General features: G+C 40.9%; 1 protein-coding gene across 2 annotated transcripts in view; it reads left to right on the top strand.

Annotated features, from left to right (window-relative positions):
• LOC5576694 (echinoderm microtubule-associated protein-like CG42247) overlaps positions 1–20,821 on the top strand; it is a 198,551-nt gene that overhangs the window by 121,285 nt on the left and 56,445 nt on the right. For both annotated transcript variants that reach the window (XM_021839057.1, XM_021839058.1), the window contains exons 2-4: positions 959–1,144; positions 16,027–16,535; positions 17,540–17,689. In XM_021839057.1, coding sequence (XP_021694749.1) covers positions 959–1,144; positions 16,027–16,535; positions 17,540–17,689 — 845 coding nt within the window. The remainder of the gene's footprint in view (positions 1–958; positions 1,145–16,026; positions 16,536–17,539; positions 17,690–20,821) is intronic.

Below are 20,821 nucleotides of genomic sequence, written 5' to 3'. Positions count from 1 at the left end.
ACAAGACGCAACAACTCTTCGGTTGTCTCTCTCTCCCACCTCCACCAACTTGTTCGTTGGGTCAGTCAGGTCAAAATGGCCATTCCCCAACGGCAACTGTTCGCTTTGAAGTTGGCCGTTGGGTAACATTCCCCAGAGTTTGCAAACTCGCCATCCAATGACATAGTTGTGTTCCCATTTCTTCCGCAAAAATGTATGACCATTATTTAGTACCTCACGGGGGGCACTAAATCGTAGCAACCAGAGTTTCTTTCCCACATTTCTGTGATTGGACCAACGGGGTTAGGGTTACCATTCGTATGCTTTTTGGAGTACCGTCGTTGGGGAGAGAATGAGTCAAAAAAAAAAGGAACGTACGAATTATTTATTGAATAATTATCGTAATTTAACTCCAATAAACTTCAAATTTAGTGTGTATGTATTTTGATGGTACATTTCACTATTTTCGTTTAGGTCAAATATGGTAACCCTACAGGGGGTAATAAAGTTCCGTGTGCGAAGGCGGACTTCCCAAATGGCATCGATCGCAGTTCCCTTCTGAGCCTAGGAATGACGCAAATTGAAAATCAAAACGAAGAAATGCAGAAATATTCGATTGGGGAGAAATTTTGTTGTGACTTGTTTTAAATACTGTGTAGCTCCAGTCGTTTTTGCTTCCTTTCTTAGAACCTTCCCCCTTCCTATTCAATTAGCCTCCAATTATGGTGTTTTGGGTGTCGGTTTCGTGCTGTCCGATAGGCGCAGATTGCATGCGATAAACCTGTCGCTATTATTCGTCAACGTCTCAAGGCCTACTCTGACGAAAGGCAAAATTCGAACGGAGAAACCTTGGCGTGTGGTCCTAGAAATATCGTCGTAACTAATCCTAGCAATCTAAGAAATCTCAGCTTGTTACACAGCACAATACTAATTCCGATTTCTTTTGTTACTTCCAATTGATCCCCCCTTCTCCATACAGCCTGCTAGTTATGGTAAGAAAAACGGCGTTTGGTACGCATCGCCCGGCAACCAGGGCTGGGGCACCGGAAGTCGCCTGAGCCGCAAGCCCTCCGTCACCGAAGTGGACAACATGCCGTCCGGCAGTCTGAAACCGAGCGCCGGCCGGGTCATTCGGATTATCAACAGTCATGATCATAGTGTTCAAGTAAGTAGACAATGCTCCCTCGCAAAAATGGGGTTCATTATTGTTACGATTGTTAACTTAAGGGTCATGTGAGGTAATTGTAGGTAGGTGGAAAAAACGCGTATTTTATTTAGTAATCCCAATTGTCAAAATCCTTGAGCTAAGTAGGCTTTGTTTCTTTCCGGGAATATTGAAACAAAAGGTGGCCTATCAGCTCAAGCAATTAATAGTTTGGATTGTACTTAAGCAGCAGCTTCAAAGTTCACTTTAGGTTTTTTATGTCTTTATTAAAGAGGCTTTCGGCCCAAGGTTACTTTAGATATAAATCTAGTTTCAGTGGAACTTGTTCGCTATTTAAGAGAACGCTACGGATATTAATAGTGATTGAGTCTCTAAAGAGTAACTCATAAACTTATGAAAAACTAGAAAGTTCAGAACAAGTTTGAATTGAAACTTATATTTTACTTGAAGGTAAATATCATTTTTATGAGTAACTCAAGGGCCTATTATGTAAATCTAATAGATTACTCGTCTGACGTCACTGCCGATCGAAGTAAACGGACATATTTCAGAACATAATGTAGAAATCGTATTCAAATAAATAATTTCGTAGATAAATTTATCTGAGCTTGCCTTTTTGACTTCGATGCGTACCATTGGTACTTCGTGTACCTGTAGATATAAAATAGACCCCATTCGTGGTCCTTAGCCTCTTGTCCAGTAACTCTTATCCCTACCTCCTCATGGTGCCGCCTGGGATACGAGTAACCGTAGGGAAGATCGGGTAACCAACCCCGGTGGGACCTTGGCCGTATGTTGACAGGGAAGGGGGGCTTCTCTCTTCTGTGGGTGTAGCTTATCAGAGCATCTGTTCTCCATGTTAGGGGCGGTTCAAAACAGCGTCTGTTCTCCATGTTACACGCTACGTCTAAACCAGCAGATTATGCAAATCGAATGTACCTCGGATTTTTTTTCCGCTAGTGTTCAGTAATTGGATTATATTTTCATAATCGGAAGGTTTCAAAATATTCGATCGGTAAAATTTTGATTTTTTCCACGTTTTAGCTATTTTTTCATATACAAACTATGAAAATCACGTTTTCCTACACATTTCAGCCCATACAAAATATATGGGAAAAATGTCACCGTTAGGATATTTTATAACCTTCCGATTATAAAATTATAGACCAAATACTGATACCTAGCGGGAAAAAATCCGAGGTACATTCGATTTGCATTATCTGCTGGTTTAGACATAGCGTGTGTTATGAGCGGCTGACCATCGTCCTACACACTAAGATTTTTTTTCAAGAGCTCAGCTGTGCGATCTAAGTTTTCCAATTTTAATCGAGACTCAGCTAACGAATTGCCCGGTTACTTAGCAAAGAATACGATTTACTGATACTCGGCTTTTATTGCCGTGTAGGATGATTACGACGACTGCTGGAAAAATCGAGTTCTGCAACGAGTTATGTATAACATTTTTTGCAATTTCGTAGAAGACCACTTGAGGGTATCAGAAATTATATCGGAATGCATTCACCATCATTTTACAATTTTTTTCAGAAATTACGCAAATCAAAACAGATGAGAATGAGAAAGCGTTGCGTAATGAATCATTACAGCACTGGTTTCAGTTGCATAACGACTATTCCCGTACTGCAGGAAAGTAGGCCAGGGGGCCAACAGAAGACGATTTCACCGTAGCTTACAACAAAAACACGTTGAAGATAGTTTCTCCCTTTATTTAGTGGCTTACACAATTCTGGAGCTCGATGTGAAAAGGTCGTAAGTAACAAAAGTAAAAAATCGCGTTTATTTCACCATTTGGTAGATTCTATTCAGCTTATCATGCTGGTAAAGTATCATATCGATATCATATTTCTTCTAAAATAAAAAAATAAATTGACACTTTGACGTAATTAACAAACATTAGGAATAGTAAAAATTTGTTCATTCGTCCTATTGCGCATAAGGTCCAATGTAGCAAAAACACCAAAATTAAAAAAACGCGTATTCGACCTTTTTTCTTTCATCTTGGGTTTACAAAATCCCCCCATAATCAAAACCTGCTAGCTCAACACAGTTAACCATTTACTGGAGCTCGATTTGAAAAGGTCGAATGTGACATTTTTGACTATCTGAGATAACTCTCCATGAAGTTTCTCAAACAAAATTCAATTCCTATTTCAAGCAAATAGCTCAAAAGTGTTCAATATACGTATTAAGACACAAAATGAAATCCCCTTCAATAAACTATCGAACAAAACCATGAAAATACACTCAATTTATTGATTTATGATCATAAAAAAGCTTTCCGTCGATATAACATTGTTTGTTGTTCATTCGACCTAATCGATACGACCTAACGCTTGTCACCGCTGCACTTCGAACGGGTACGTTCAGACGTTTGACATCTGAAAATGTCCATACGTCAAAGTACGATCGGACTGATTGGTGTCCAGTGAAGTACATACGACCCACCGTTGTAAACAAAAATAGAGAATTTCAAAGAATTTCTGAAGTTTTCTGCATGAAGGTATGTATTTCGTGAAGTTGGCAAACGATTTATGCGATCAGCGATGTTGCTCAGAGCAAATCCCCATCTGCGCTGAATGTCTACTGTAGAAAAAAGGCAACGGAAGCGATTATGGATGGGTTTGTCGGATGGATAATGGATTCATTGTATATGTTATATCGTTGCAGGAACATTCATAAGGCATCATTAGTACTTCTGCAGTAATGCTAAAGGCCGAAAATTAAACCAAAGTTGAACGAAGAGTGCAAATTGTCACGGAGTGGATCTTTAAACCTTTCCCTAAGGTCTTCCAAACAATCGGAAACGCTGTAACTTGATTTCCTAGGAAACGATACAGCACCAAGTGTTGCTCTGCTGTTTGCCAACATCTCAGTATAAATTTTATTTGCAACGATATAACATATACAATGAATCCATTATCCATCCGACAAACCCATCCATAATCGCTTCCGTTGTATTTTTTCTACAGTAGACATTCAGCGCAGATGGGGATTTGCTCTGAGCGCAGCGAGCTAGGTGGATTGACCAGGTGCACCAGGACCTGGAGAGCGTGGGTCACAGTCGAGGATGGAGAGAAGCGGCCATGAACCGAGTGAATTGGCGAATTATTGTTGGCGAGGCTTTATCAAGATAATTGATGTAAAGCCAAATAAGTAAGTAAGTAACTTAACCTAAATATATAACGCATTAATCGTGGCAATAAACGACATTTCCTTAATTTTCAAAAAACTCAAAGTGTTAATTTATGCCAATGGCATGAAGATCTACCTGGAAATAAGAAATGAATCAAAATGAACACAAAAAACGTTAAAAGTAATGAACATAATACAAACAAATTATCTGAATCGTTTGATTTCATTTATGCTTGTTATTTGAGATATCTAGGTATTTACATTCATTCATTCATTTACCTCGTGTACCAGCTGCTGGGATATGTATAAAAGAGCACAAACAAATCGGACGATTATAAGCAGGTGAAATCAACTCACCTGTAAACATTCTGACGGGCTACGGCAAATGAAATGTAATATGTAGGTAATTAACAAAATGTTAATAATTTTGCCAAATTTGGATGATAGTGTTTCCTAACACAGAACACCTAGATAAGGTACCGCGGGGCAAGTGGGTAAATGGGGTAAGTGAAAACAATTGATATATTTTACTGAATATGTGAATTAACGTTTTAAACTCATGCGTAAACCTTCGAGGCAATTGAGAACATTACGATAGGTAAGAGATTTCTGAGATTTTTCAGCCATTATTGCATAATAGAGCGAAAAATTGTTAACCTGTCAACTGTTACTCCGTAACAAGTTGGCGGCGTACAATCTTATTTTAATATTTTCAGTGGAAAAAAGTTGCGGAAAATAATTTTCTGTACCACTTCTTAGTTGTCCTCTGTGACAGTTTCACACTGCAATAAAAAAAGTTTTAGAATTAATTCGACGTAGACCTAAAAATAACTAAATTTAAACACCGTCAATTTTCTTATCAGGTGGGGCAAGTGAAAAGTTTATCATTAGAGATTGAATTTGTGTTTTTTCTTTAAGTAACCATAAGTAAACATGGTGCGCAATTATTATAGAAAAACATAACGTGCTAATAATTCAAGAAACACTATACTCAAGCGTTAAAAGCTATTAGAAATCATGAAACTTCTCTAAAATATGTTGCCAAACATTACAATATTAATATGTCTACTTCGGGCAGCCAATTAAAAGGAAGACTTTGACTGAAAAGTTGCAATATTAGAGAACACACGGAAATCTCGTGGAATGTCTATGTAAAGCTAGTTCAAAACATAAAAATGGGGTATAAGTCTATCTAAATAAAAAAGATTCTAAATACGTTATTGAAGGATTCCCTTTGATTTCTCCCGAAGAGTTATCCGACGTCATATCCGACTTTCTCAAAAACAAATAACGAGCGGTGGAAATTCTACAGAGCAGAAATGCAATTGCTGTCCTATAATGTAAGAACTTACATTGGAAATGTTGCAGTTATAATGTTATTGAATCATTCCAACTAACATATCTGAACAGAAGAAAATTCAAGTGAAAAGATTAACATTTTCTTTGTTTACATGTTAGTTATGTTTTGTTCATTGGGAAGCCTTAACAAATGTTAAAGCTAAAAGCAATCGTGAATATAACTGTTTGTTTTTGAATTTATTGTTCAAAACGGTAAACTTTTCACATGCCCCACTTTTGGGGCAAGGTTGGTTAAGTTAAGGTTGGTTTTCAACATATCTTCCAATGTTCTTTCAGCTGCACTAATGAGATAATATGATTTGTTCGGAAAAAATAGGAAAAAACAGCAAGTCAAATTGTCCCATAATGAAAAGTAACCGCAAATCAGTCCCACTACAGATTTCCGCACCGTGCCACACAAAAATGAACCGTATTTTGCTCATCTTTATATTTTTCTCGGAAGGATATCGTAGTGAAAAGCAAACTCTAAAAGTTTCATTAAGATTTGAACATGTTCTAATCCAATGTGATATAGAAAAGGTAAGGAGATAGTCGATGTGCACTTGTGTTAGTGTAGTGTAAAATCAAAACAAACATTAAGTAAAAGGGGAGTGACGTCATACAGTTTCACCATGCCGTGAGCCGGTACGAAACGCTTCATATTGTGGAACTATGCAAATTTAGAACTGAAAAAAATCTGCAGTAAATACCTTGACGTAGAAGTTCTATTACTTTATTCAAGACCTGTTTGTTGGGCAAAATCGGACAATAATCAGGTATAAAACGAGATTTACAACGGAACGTTTTTATTTGTAGCGATTCGATTTGCACAAGAGTCGAGTGAATGAACGAGAATGAAAAAAGGAAACGGAAATACAAAAGAATGTCAAGGGCAAAGTACATGGGTCGTTCTCTCTTGATGTTGTCGTCGTGTGACACTCTAGCGGCAGGTGGTGGAAATTCTAACACTCCTCCTCACCAAGTGCCACTACCTTCCCTGTAGATAATCCAAGCAATCGGGATAGCTGCTTTACCTTCGTCGTTCCTAGTGGCTTCGTCAGTAGGTTTGCCGCCATTGTTTCGGTGGAGCAGTACTCAAGCCTGATTAGTTTCTGGTCACACTGCTCACGAACGTATCTTTCCTTCGTCTCTATATGTTTTGACCTGCGATTGACTCGGTCCGACTGCACAAACTGTATGCATCCCTGATTATCCTCTTTGATGCATGTTGGCCCAACGACAGTTTCACCCATATCCTTAAGCAATCTTCTCAACCATACCGCTTCTTGGGTGGCTTCTCCGAGAGCCACGTATTCAGATTCCATTGAACTGAGGGTAACACAATGTTGAAGCCTGCTACCCCAAGAAATTGCTCCTCCAGCGTATAGAAAGGCGAACCCGGTAGTCGATCGACGAGTCATGACGTCGCCCGCCCAGTCGGCGTCCGAGAACCCGATTAAGCCTGCATCGCTGTTGTACTCTAAACGAGCGCCTTTGGTTGAGATCAAATAGCGAAGAACCCTTTTGGCAGCGTTCCAATCATTTTCCGTAGGTGCACAGACTTTTCGACCGAGGATAGAAGCGCTCACGGCAACGTCCGGTCGAGCACACACTGCTACGTATAATAAGGCACCCACGAGACTCCGATACGCTGAATTGTTGCAAAATGGAGCACTGTTATCAACCGTAGAAACAAATCCAGTATCCATGGGGCTCTTAGCGGCCTTGGCAGCTTGTAGTCCGTACCTTCTAGCGATTTTGTCAATGTAGCCCTCCAAACAAACACTGTACTTCCCATCATGTCGTTGGATTTCCAGTCCCAAAAAGTAGCTCGGCTCTCCCAAGTCTGTGATGTCGAACTCTTTCTTCAGTGCTCTGGTCACCTTGTCGATTTCAGATGCACTCCGGCATGCAACGAGGATGTCGTCAACATAAATCAACAAATAGATTGGCGATCCATCGACGACCTTGGAATAGAGGCATTGATCTGTCTCGCTTTGCTTGAAGCCCAGTTGCTGCAACACGGTGTGCAGACGCTGGTTCCAGCATCTGGCCGATTGTTTAAGACCATAAATACTACGGCGCAGTCTGCAGACGAGTCGTTCTTTACCCTTCACGATGAAACCGGGCGGCTGTTTCATGAACAGCTCCTCGTTCAGTTTACCATAAAGGTAAGCAGTCTTCACATCTAAGTGGCGCAAAGTAAGATTGCGTTGAGACGCCACAGCTAGTAATGTGCGAAGCGTTGTCTGTTTGATAACAGGGGCAAAGGTTTCCTCAAAATCTTCCCCGTACCTTTGAGTATACCCCTGAGCTACTAAACGCGCTTTATGTTTGACAATCTCATTCGAGGCGCCACGCTTGATTTTATAAATCCATCGACAACCTACCGCTTTACGGCCTGCTGGCAGTTCAGTCAATTCCCATGTGCCATTCCTGTTGTGGGATTCAATCTCCTCCTTCATGGCAGCGCGCCATTCAGCCTCGTCGGGTCCAGATAAGGCTTCCTGCAAGCTCTGTGGTTCTTCCTCGGATTCGGTCTGAGCACTAAATATCTCTTCCAGCAGCCGTCGTGGAGGAACGCCTTTGTTGATACGCGACGAACGACGAAGTGTTCCAATCTGTTCCAACTCAACAACACGACGATCACCTTCTCCTGAATCCTGGGAAGCATTGCTGTCATCCGATTCTTCTTCGGCTTCTTCCATCCGTACTTCCTCTTCAGCATCTTCGTCTTCATACACTGGCAGCTGCAGCAGATGGCTTGCTCTCGTGGTCGTAACTCCACTCGTACTCGCTTCGACATCCTCACGAACTCCAGACTGCTCAAGGAATTTAGCATCCCTACTCACAGTAATGCGATTTGTCGTAAGGTCAAGGAAACGGTAAGCCTTACGCCCTTCCGCATATCCCACAAACACCATTTTCGTCGCTTTGGGATCCAGCTTACGCCTTTTCACATCCGGTACGTGAACATACGCTTCGGTTCCAAACACACGTAGAAAGGAGTAGTTTGGTTTCTTTCCCCACCATCGTTCGTACGGTGTAACGTCAATCGCAGTAGTCGGCAGTATATTCAAAAGCAAGTTGGCAGTTGTCACAGCTTCTCCCCAATATTGTTTTGCCAAACCGGCCTCCGACAAAAGACACCGCATCATTTCCTGCAAAGTGCGATTCTTTCGTTCCGCTGTGCCGTTTTGTTGGGGGCTATATGGTGCCGTTTATTCCAATAAGATTCCGTTATCAGCCAGAAATTTCCTCAATGGAGCACTGGAGTATTCTCCTCCTCCATCCGAACGGATAACCTTCGGCAGCCGGCCGAACTAATTCTGCAGCATCCTCGAGTACTCAACGATTTTCTCAGCGGCCTCCGATTTGTTCATCAACAAGTAAATGACACAATACCGGCTGTAATCATCCACCATCGTCATCAGGTAGCGGTTTCCACGAGGCGTTGCCACTTCCAAAGGTCCACATAAGTCGGTATGGACCAGATCACCAACCGCACTCGAAATAGACGCAGACTTCTTGGGAAACGGCGCACGGGCCATTTTGCTTTCGCAGCACACCCCACATTCGGATTTCACAGTGCACTTTTCTAATTTCAGCCCGGTTCCCAAGTCATCACGGACGATCTTCTCAATCGCTTGTACATCTCGATGACCGAGGCGACGATGCCATACATGGATACAATCCTGTTTATGGCCCACAGTCGCCGAAAATGCTTTCTGGACTGACGACTTCAAGCGATACAAATTGCCACACCTTTCAGCACGAAGCAGAATCTTGCCATCTTTCTGGATGTCACAGCCCGTCTTGGTAAACGACACGGAACAACCCTAATCGGTTAGTTTACTTACCGATAGTAGGTTTCCAGTCAACGCCGGTACATGGTAGACCTGCTTGACTGACACAGGCACATCCTTACCATTTCCACCCAACGAACGGAATCTGCTAGAGCCAACACCCACTGCAGCGATCTTGTTACCATCAGCCAGGCCAACAGTCGTATTCACTTTGATGACGTTTTCCAGCAGCGTTGCATCGCTGGTCATATGCGATGTGGCGCCTGAATCAAGACACCATACCACATCACCAGATTCGCCACCGAGTTTCCCCGTGGCCAGACACACTTCATCCGCTTCGTCTTCTTCAACAACAATATTTGCCTTCTGATTGCTCACACTGCCTTTTTCTTTATTCTTCCGGTCATACTCTAGCTTTCTGCCCTCCCTTCGAAAGTGGCCTTCTTTGCCACAATAGTGGCACACTTTTTCCTTCTTCTTCTTTTCATTTTTCTTCACACTCACTTCCGTCTTCAGTGCTTTTTCACTTCCAACACCAGCACTTTCACCGGATTTTTCAAGCCGCTTCCTCCACTCATCGAGTAATTTCCCCTTCACGAATTCCAGCTGCAAGTCAGCCTCCGGCCGACTTTCCAAAGCCGTGATGAGGCCATCGTAGGATTCGTTCAGGCTTGACAGGATGATAGCAACTAGCCAGTAGTCCTTCAACGGATCCCCCATGTTCGACAACCTGTTTGCCAGCTGCGTGATTTGCGACAGGTGATCCGCCATGTTTCCGTCGTCCGGCAAATGCATTCGGAAAAGCTTCCGCAAAACATGTATTTTTGTGGCTAGTGAAGACCGAGCATGATAATTTTTCAGCGAGAGCCACATCTCGCGAGCCGACGCGGCATGCAGGACATGACACGTTTGGCTATCGTCGATTGATAGGCCAATCAAAGCACGGGCCTTCCCGTCCTTGTGTATCCAACTAGCAGTTGGAACTTGCGGCATTTGCTCATCGATCACATTTTTCACTCCTTCTCTGATAAGCAAGAGCTCCATGCGGAACTTCCAGAGCTCGTAGTTAAAATCGTTCAATTTTTCTACGCCCAAGCTCATGTTCGCCGCCATTTTGCTCTGCAAGCGAAAAAACGCAATGTTCACACGCCGAAAACTTTTTCCACCGCGAAACCGACTTTTAATTCGTTTTTCATACCACACTGTCCGCGATCCACATTATTTGCGCACTCGCGTCACGGGGCCCATGACCTGTTGGGCAAAATCGGACAATAATCAGGTATAAAACGAGATTTACAACGGAACGTTTTTATTTGTAGCGATTCGATTTGCACAAGAGTCGAGTGAATGAACGAGAATGAAAAAAGGAAACGGAAATACAAAAGAATGTCAAAAGCAAAGAACATGGGTCGTTCTCTCTTGATGTTGTCGTCGTGTGACACTCTAGCGGCAGGTGGTGGAAATTCTAACACTGTTAACCCATAACCTCTGACAAATCTGCGAGTTACATAACTCTTCCAATTATACACGATAAAAATAAACAAGGTATTATATTCAGAAAAATAACTTTAGAGAGGGATTCGCGATAAGGGCTTATCTGACAAATCAAGAACAATGAGAAAATAACCAATGAAAATTTCATGTGCAATTTTTAATCCCAATTGGAGAAAATATACTCCAACTTTAACCTTTTCACTTTAATACACATTTCATAAACCTAGTTTCAAAATCCTCATCAATACCACACACATCTCCTTCAATTTTCCTAGCTATTTCGTAATAAAAAATATTATAAGGTTTCGCCTTAAACGCACTCAAGAATGCCAGTATCGCCCAATGTTATAAGCCTGTAATCGATATTATTTTCAGTGTCGCCTATTACTTTTGCGCCGTGTTTTCATTCTGGTTTCAATTAAGCCCGTCATGTTCGCCTTGTTTATTTTTTGCTTGCAGTGTCGCCGTTTACTCTCGCCGTGTTTTGATTTCGATTTCAGATGCGTCCATCACTTTGATAAACAAAAACACAGGCGTAATCAATACAGTGTGTGGTTTTGCATGAGGTGAAGTTTCGTCTTCTACAAATTTGCGTTTTTTGAATAGTTAAATTATCGAAAGGGGAAAAGTTCAAGTGCAGTGAATAGACAATCAAGCTACAATTTCACCGCTATAGTTTCTTAAATTGTGTACATTTTGTCAGTTTCGCCTAATTCGCGAAACTTTCTAGATTTGGTAGTGACGTCATTCCTATCGCAATCTCGAACGAGTGCAAGAGAAAGCAAAGCCTGCTCTCTTTTTCTATCCTTCTAGACCCATGCTTGGCGATAGGAATGGCGACACGTGTTTTTATTGAAATTCGTTGTTTACACGTGGGAATAGCCTTGTGTATACCGTGCAATTATAAAGACTTTCAGCCACACTTTGAGCATTGCACCCATGAACTTGTTAGCTCACACAAAGTATTCGTTAAACGTGGAATAATTTCAGCACTTCTATCAGTTCCATAACGTCCCTGTTTTCCATGCCTCTTTTCATTTCTTCAAGATTTTGTTCTAAAATAAAACAAAAGTTAGAACTCAATAGAATAAACTACACGGAGAAAACAAAGTACTCAAAAATAAGTTTTTTTATACTCAAAAATAAGTAAAGGCAGTCGAACTGAGGAAATGGGTGATTTTCATTCTGCCAAATAGGTAAATTTAACCCAAACTTTGAGTTGATTAACGCAAACTCAAATTTGAGTAAAAAAATACTTGTCTAATTTATTGCGCCGTACATTTGTTTTATTTGAATTGACGTACTTTATTAAAAATATTTTGTTTAAGCATATGCAGATATTCAGCGTGTTTGAAATCGCTCCAAAATAGCAGCCCAACTGATTAATCACACAAGTATGTATGCAAAACAATAAGCGATTTGCCAAGCACTTAAAAAACGCAAAGTTGAGTAGAAATAACTCAACGTGTGGCATTTGAGTTGCGTACTAGCCGTTGAGTAGTTTAAACTCAATTTTGGATGAAAAAAATCGCCAGCCATTTTGAAATGTCAACGCTGATCATTTCAAAACAGTCACCGTCATAGTAAGACTTCTTAGTGCAAACATCGTAATTTTCGTTAAATTAAAATCCTCAAATTATTGAAATTATGTTTGAGAGACATTATTAGTGCTAAAATACTGTTCCTGGCATCGTATTATAAGAGCTCCCGCATCTGGTCAGCAAATATTCCGGTTTTGCTAAAGGTAAATATCCACAGAAAAATTTGGTGTGCCAAAAAAGTAATAATGCTAAATTTTTCCTTTCTTTTTCAGGAGTTCATTTGTCTTGGACCAACTATTCTCGGAGTGAAGAAGTGGTTGTTCCCGGTTACTAACATCCCGTTTCAACTTCTGTTCGCCGTTCCTGCACCCGTCATGCATGATTTCCGGAACCGAGAAGCTGGTTACTGCTTCCATCTGTTGTTGCTGCCGCTTATCCGGTTCGTTCGTTTGCGTTCCCGGAGAACGATTGCAGGAACCGACACGCAGATTGATTGAAATGTGATTTCAAAGTGATTAAAATGAACAAAATGAAATTTTATAATAATTTCGTTAAATAAAACAATATATGGTTGATTCGTATTTACGTATTATTAAAATATAAATTGTGCTTATTTTCGACTATTTGTTCAAATTTCGCTTTGATTAAAAAACTACCTATTTTTGAGTTTTTTTCCCTCGAGGTTGCGTTAGGTAAATACTACCCACTGATACAATTTAATGCATCTACTCAAATTTGAGTACTAGGCTATTTACTCAAATTTGGGGTAACGCACAAACGTGCCGAGTTGGGTTGAAAGAACCCAAATTTGAGTTCTTCATTTTCTCCGTGTACCTGAAGTGCCATCTTTCCGTGCTGCATTTTTTCATGTTTTTGTTTGAACAAAAACACGTAACAACCTTGGTAACGGAAGGGTTGCTAGCAACGGAGCTCAAGAAACATTCGATAACAAACTGTATGACGTCACACATAGTCAAAATGCAAAGGGTTGCTGCGTGAAAACATAATCGGTACCCTAATACATTCCAACAGTTGTGTATTACATAGAAGCATCTCCTCACCTCTATTACAGCACATTGGTGCTAATCGTCTCGAATTTTTTGAATATTCGTATGGAAAACGAATTTGGAAACTTCACAGCCCATTTTCTCAATGCCTACTTTTTACAGATGGGTCTGACTTGCGATTCACGGCAGATTAGTGATGCAGAGAAATGCATGGTTACCTAGGGTGCAGAACCACTTGGGCGCTTCCTTGATTCACATTCCGGATCTCCCTATAGCTTTGCATTATAATGGCACACTATTTCTTCTACATTATATGCGTAAGTATATATGGCTGTCAGGCAGCAAATGATCATCCTATATGTGCATATAAAGTCAACTCTCCCTTACTTGATATTCCGTATCTTGATATCAAATTAAAGAACCATAAAAAAAGTAGGTTTTCATGGCTACCTATGGTTCCTTCAATTATGCAGAGCTCACTGTGAGGCCGCATTATCGTCCTTATTTGTTACTTGGGAAGAATATATGAAGTACGAATTTGCTATTTTGAATGGGATTTTTCTCAGTTTACCATAGGGCAAAGCCTACTGTGTATTAAAACAGCATTTCACGGGACAAAAAAGTGCTACATGTCTTCCGGAAGGATATCGGAAATTGGATCTATGTGTTACGAGGGGAGGGGCATAATAATCAGTGAAAAAATAGTACCTATGTCATTCCTAGATGCCACCTATAAGAAATGTGATTGTTCGACTATGAAAATCTTGTACCGTAATCCGGGGTATCATTGATCAGCGGGGTAACATTGATCGGAATGACTCATCTCGTTAAAAGATCGTATCATCATTTATTGATGGAACATTTCCAAATCACGAATGGTGCTTCTATTTCTTATTTTCATAAGCTAATGTAAGTGACGATTTTTGCGAAAATTGCGTTTACATTTTGCGTAAATTTGTCAACTTTTTGAAACAATGATTTCAATGGGTAAGGATGACACTACCGAAGATTCATGTCTCACATAAGTTCTGCAAACGATATGAGCAAGGAAAATGAGGTTCTTACTAAAAATGGCATCGCCAAAAACGATTCCGTTGTCAAAAATTTCATAAGTATGCTCAATTAGGCAACATTAACGAATTACTGTAAATAATATAGAATTCCCTTAGGAAATTGCCTACCTTTAGGCGTATTCCGTGGTTCGAAGTGTTTTTAATTTTAAAATAACTCAAAAAGTAAATGATTTGTACGCGTTTTGCCTTCATATTCGGCTTCGGGGGCCATGATTTAACTAAGTAACGATATTTTCAATATAACCGAACGTTGTTTACATAGGTGATCAATGTTACCCCATATCAGTAGAATCAAAAAATCACTTAAAACATTTTTTTAAACATGCTTAAATCTTTCAAAAAACAAAATGCAGTATATAGTCACGAGCTATGGGTGGCAGTACTTATTTTAAAAATATAAAATTTACGACATTTGTATTTTCAAATGAAATATTTAAGAAAAATTAAAAAAAAATGATCAATGTTACCCCGGATTACGGTATTGCTTCTTCAATGTTAGGATGCGAATCACTTATACTATATTCAAACAAATTTCTATACGAACGCTCCCATCAATAAACCAATAAAGCTATTTCACGTAACAATCACCTGAAAACTGGCTTTTCGCTTTTAAAGTCCACGAATCGTTCGCGTGTCCGCGTGATTCGATCCACGCGACCCTTTCGCAATCCCACCGGCCACCACCACCGGTGATGGCGACGGGTACAACAAAGAAAAATGTGGTCATGTGCAGGACCGGAAGCATTTCATCAAGAAATTTACATGTCGACGCGTCTCCTTATTAGCTATTCAAACAGCCGAGCGAACCTTCCTTCCATTCGGAACTTTCTGATTTTGAAGCTTGGGGAGGCGGGGGGATGGAATGCGCCCCGCTTGGACTTGATTGGTATGTATATTGCTCGCCATGAGGTGGCATAATACCCATACCGAATATCGATTGGTTTGGGCGGTCTGCTGCACGCTTTCTCAACAAGGAGGGTTCCGATCTAACCAACAACTTGTCCGCAGAACTTTTGGGCAACTGTCAACTGTGGAATGCTCTGAAAGCCGGGTGATTGATTTATGGCCATGGCTGAGAGGCGCCAATTGACGCTGACTGCGCCACGTGGCATCGCTTTCACTTCATTTCCACCAGGTCCAGTTCGTCTGGGGGGAACGTGCGACCTTGGGCTGTCAACTCAAGGCAACACACCCCATACGGAAAGTCGGAAAGTTACGAGCCCCCGGCGGAAGAAGCAAGACAATAAATAAAACTCCAGCTCTGCAGCGAATGAATTCTATACGGAGTACGGACGGGGTGGTGTTCTGTTCACACGATTCCGTTTCGTAGCTCACCTGCCGCAGCTGTGCTCAAAGTGCATATGGGGGTAGGGTTGCATATGTGCAATTCGATTGCCATCAGCTGGGAAAAGCGCATTTTAATGCATTCGGTACTAACTCAAGCTTTTGAACTTCCACTCCTTTCATCCACAGTGCCGCGTACTGCTAAATCTCCGCACGTCGCAACCCTTCGAGGAGGTCCTGGAGGACCTCGGCCAAGTGCTGAAGATGATCGGCGCCAAAAAGATGTATACCAGCAGCGGCCAGGAGGTGCGCAGTTTCTCCCAACTGCGCAACGAATTCGCCGAGGTGGACACCTTCTACCTGAGCAACACTCCCTCGCTTCCGGTCGGTGCCCTTGGGCCGGGTGTGATTCCTCCCTCGCCGGCACGACGCTCCCGTTCCCGGCTGGGTGGTTCCGTGCCGGATGACCTATCCAAAACGGCACGCCAGAGGGCACGCAGCAAAAGCAGACCCCGAGTTTTGTACGCACCGGAAAACGAACTGGTGCGAGCATCGTCAGATTACCCACTGCTGGACGCCATGAAGGAGGAACCCACCCGCATCACCATCCGGGGACTGCGGCGCACATTTTACCCCCCGCTGCATCATCCACCGGTGGATAACTCGCCGCCGGATAAGAAGCTCTCGCTGTTCTGGGTGTAAGTATCTAGGGATATATCGAGGGATATGGGAAAGGCGAAAGGTTTTTGCGACCATAAGAAACTGAAAAATCTCCATAGAAAATCAAAAATTGCTTCATGATAAATGTAGCTATTTACCATTACCATTAATAGGGTGCAGAACCACTTGGACACTTCCAAGATTCACTTTGGCATCGGGGGTTTTTCTCGGCCGGATTATCTGAAACTTTGCAATAAGAAGCACTTCCGTGGGACGCATATTGTGGCCAAATGTGAGCTATGTAGCTTTCAAAAAACCTCACTGCCGAAGTGAATCAAAATTGGCAATAATAGGATCCATACATAAACAAAATTATTCCGTAAACAATACCATTTGCAAAAACAATATTTTTTTCCAATGATAATTCAAAGTAAAAATGTACCACTAAATAAAAGCATACCATAAATATAAAAGTTTGCACAGAAACTTTAAAGGCACTGTAGGTTTATATGAAAACTACTTAAAAAAATAATTACAGTGACCATTCAATTTTGGTAACACGTCAAAAAATTTCATGTTTCTAAAATCGAACGGTTGATTTTACTGAAGCTTTTACCGTCGTAATAAGGACGAGGAAATAAACATACCTAATTTGAACATGGTAATTGGTACAATTTGTGTTTTTTTGGGTCATGCTTCTATGTAATATGGTGTATTTCAAAATTATATACTGATACAATTTTCCACTATGCGTCAAAAAATTCATTCATTCACCATTGAACCTTTTTTATTGAGTAATCTCATTTATTCATGGAACATATCACGAATTGTAATGACGAAAAACTTCTTTTATAATGAAGAAGTTTTTTAATTATCGGTGAAGAATTGTCCATTTTGATTTTTGGTGGGTAGATTGCCAATTATTGCACAGGCTAAAAACGCGCCATATAGGTGTGCAATTATTGGCGCGTTTTTAACCTGTGCAATATCTGGAAATCTATTCTGTAAGAAGTTATCTGATGGTTTCGGATTTTCATTGCAGGCATGGTTATCGTGGTATCGACTCGAAGCGAAATCTGTGGGTGCTGCCGTCCGGTGAGCTGTTGTATTACGTTGCAGCGGTAGCTGTTCTGTACGACCGGGAAGAGGAAGCACAACGACACTACACTGGGCATACCGAAGACATCATGTGGTGAGTAAAATTGATTTAAATTGATAAGGGAACGTCCATAATTGACGCACCATTTTTTGGCGGATTATTGACACCCCGTCCTCCATCGTAGCCTAATTTCCTATACGTAATACATGATTCACCTTAACATCGTCATGGGCGCTGTTTTCAGGAACATGTTTTAAATCTCATTGAGCTTCATGGCTATGAGTTAAGGAGTTAACGAATCTACAGATAAATCAAAAGTGATAAAGCCAAACCTTGTTGTTCCTTTAAAGTCCAAGGAAAGTTCGATTCAAACTTTAAGTGTTATGAGAAACTCAAATTATCATAACTCACGATTGAGATTGTTCATGCGTGAGTTGTAAATCACGCAACTCAGCAATCAAAAAGTGATGGATATATTGGCTTATCAGTATGACTCATTGTCTCGTATTTCCATAGTTTACTCACACAAATCAATGATTTCTTGTTAGTATGGTAGAATTATAGTTTTCCTTTCTAACGTAAACAACAACATTTGGGAAATTGATCTGTCGCGTTTTTATCGTCCCCGCAAATCTGATTTTTGGTGGTGAAACGACTGGTGCTGTTTTTGAAAAATGTTCCTGAGTGCAATCGAGTGCAATCGCCAGAGCGATATTTTGCTTTTGTGAAATGAGTATGCTGAATAAAGTAGCTTACAGCTGCTCAGTCGAGGATGGATGACGAATTTGGTGAGCTCGCTTTATGTTTTTATTTCAAATATACAATATATTATGATACATATTTTTATCATGACAATTGTGGGAATATTACTTAAATGAATTGACAAGAGATCAATCAGCCTAGGGCTGAAAATAGTAAAGAGAAAAAAAAATGAATTGATTTAACAAAATATGAACAGTAGGTCACTGTAAATGTCGACATAAACCCTTGTACATTAACATTAAAAACCCCATACAGTTGCTATCCGTCTCTCTACCAGACAACACGCGTTTGATTCTTTTGTGCTCTATTTCGTTTTGCAATCATGCCAGTGACAAGAAGAAATTGTATTGTGCTGGACACATCAGTCCTCCCAAAGCGACCTAGCATCGCTGATATTAAACAGTTTCTGGATTGTGAACTGAAACTGGACATGACACTAGTGAAGAGTGTCCAAACTCACAACGTTAGAAACGCCGTGTTTCTAACTATGCATTGCGAAGAAGCAGCAACAAGAATTGCTGCTAACCACCATATGAAGCATTATATGCATTGCGAGGGGAAGCGGCTCGCATTTCCACTGCCGATCTACATCGACAGCAGTGCTGTGGATGTTCGGCTACATGATCTCCCAGAGGAGATCGAAAGTCATGTTATCATCAGCCATATGCAGCAATATGGCGAAGTTATTTCTCTACGGAACGACGTTTGGAGGATTCTACCCCATTACCCCGAATGCCATTTCCCCGATTGCCATCACCCCGAATTCCATTACCCCGAATGTACCATTGCCCCGAATTCCATCACCCCGAATGCAATTTCCCCGAATTTACAATTATCATGACATGATGATATTGATGACATTTCTCCGCGATATTGGAATTCGGGGTAATGTCATTCGGGGTGATGGGACGTTCGGGGTTTTGGAATTCGGGGTAATGGCGTTCAGGTTAATGGCATTCGGGGTAATGGGATTCGGGGTAATGGGGTAGAATCGTTTGGAGAAGTTATTTTCCGGGCCTCAGCAACGGGATACGTGTATTACGCATGAAGCTGACCAAACCCATCCCGTCATATATCACCATCTCCGAAGAAATGACATACGTGTCTTATTTCTCGCAGGTTAAAACCTGTAAAAACTGCGGCAGCAAAGAACATGCAAAACTACGGTGCTCTGAAGCTGCAAAATCCACATCAAACCCAAATCACACAACAGCAAACCAGCAACCTAATGCATCAAATGATTGCCAACATTCATCTACACTTGTTGAAAAACAATGGCCAGCCCTATCCAAGCCGGAGACCGTTGGTAAAAATAAATCGAAAAAGCAAATCACCAGTAAGCAAGAGCCGAAACGACAAAGGTCTATCGAGTCGGACACAACAATCACTGACAACGCATCGAAACGCGTCGCACCGCCTATCTCCGTCTCCAGCGAAAGTGATAGCAACGAAACTCTTTCTACTGTCCCTTCCGCTACTGCAAGAGCTGGGATGCGACGTGGCTCATTTTCACATGTTGATGACCCTGTTCTTCGTCAGCAATACATCGAGGAGGAAACGCAACGTATAGAGGAATTGTACAGGCAAGGTTATAGAATTTAATTGATTTGTAATTAAATTGTTCGGAATATTCGGCTCCGTTATGCCTAGTGCGCTTGAGCCTGTCAAATAAATGAATAGAAAAAAAAAAACCCATACCTTTCCTTTTACCTTATTATTATCATACCTTACCTCAGAGGTTCCCAAACTTTTAAAGTTAGTGGCGCCCTTAGCTATTTTCTAAGTATGATGCGGCGCACTGGAACAAAAACTGAAGGTAGCTGTCTTATGCATACTTTTTAGTATTTTTCTATGATTTATTCCAACAAGCACAATGTTTTCAATATGGACAAAACACGACAATAACTTGAAGAGTAGTATAAATAGGAACGAAAAATTAAATACAGGCACCCCACAGTTATGGATGACCTAAGGGTCATTTTGTAGGATAAAAAATTGTTTAAAATCATGGTGACGCTATACAAAATAAAGTTAACTCTCTGGCACTGCAGAATATAGTTGTTTTCGTAAATATACTTCAAAACTCGCGGTTTTTTTACGATTTCTGTAGAAATTTAAAACGATGTCCATCCCACAGAAGAAGATCAATGCGAGAGGGCGATCCCTATTATGGATAAAATCGACTCATATTATAGATCAAAACACGATACAGCAAATTATCTGCGAGGTGGTGTGGTATAATGGTGCGTTAGTGAAAGCATACGTTTTTGGCGTTTCTTTCGGAATCGGCTTATCTTTGATCCATAACTGTGGTATGGTTTTCAATGCCCTACAGTTATGAATCAACGCTTTTATGAATTTGGTTGACATTTTATTTAAATGATTTCGAGTATTACAACTGTTTGCTATGTTGTATAGATTTATGCCTTACGTAGGTAAAATGTTTTCTGCGAAATTTCAATT

The sequence above is a fragment of the Aedes aegypti genome, chromosome 1 (assembly GCF_002204515.2).
Source record: "Aedes aegypti strain LVP_AGWG chromosome 1, AaegL5.0 Primary Assembly, whole genome shotgun sequence".
Classification (NCBI taxonomy): Eukaryota; Metazoa; Arthropoda; class Insecta; order Diptera; family Culicidae; genus Aedes; species Aedes aegypti.
This window is presented reverse-complemented; position numbering and strand designations above follow the sequence as displayed.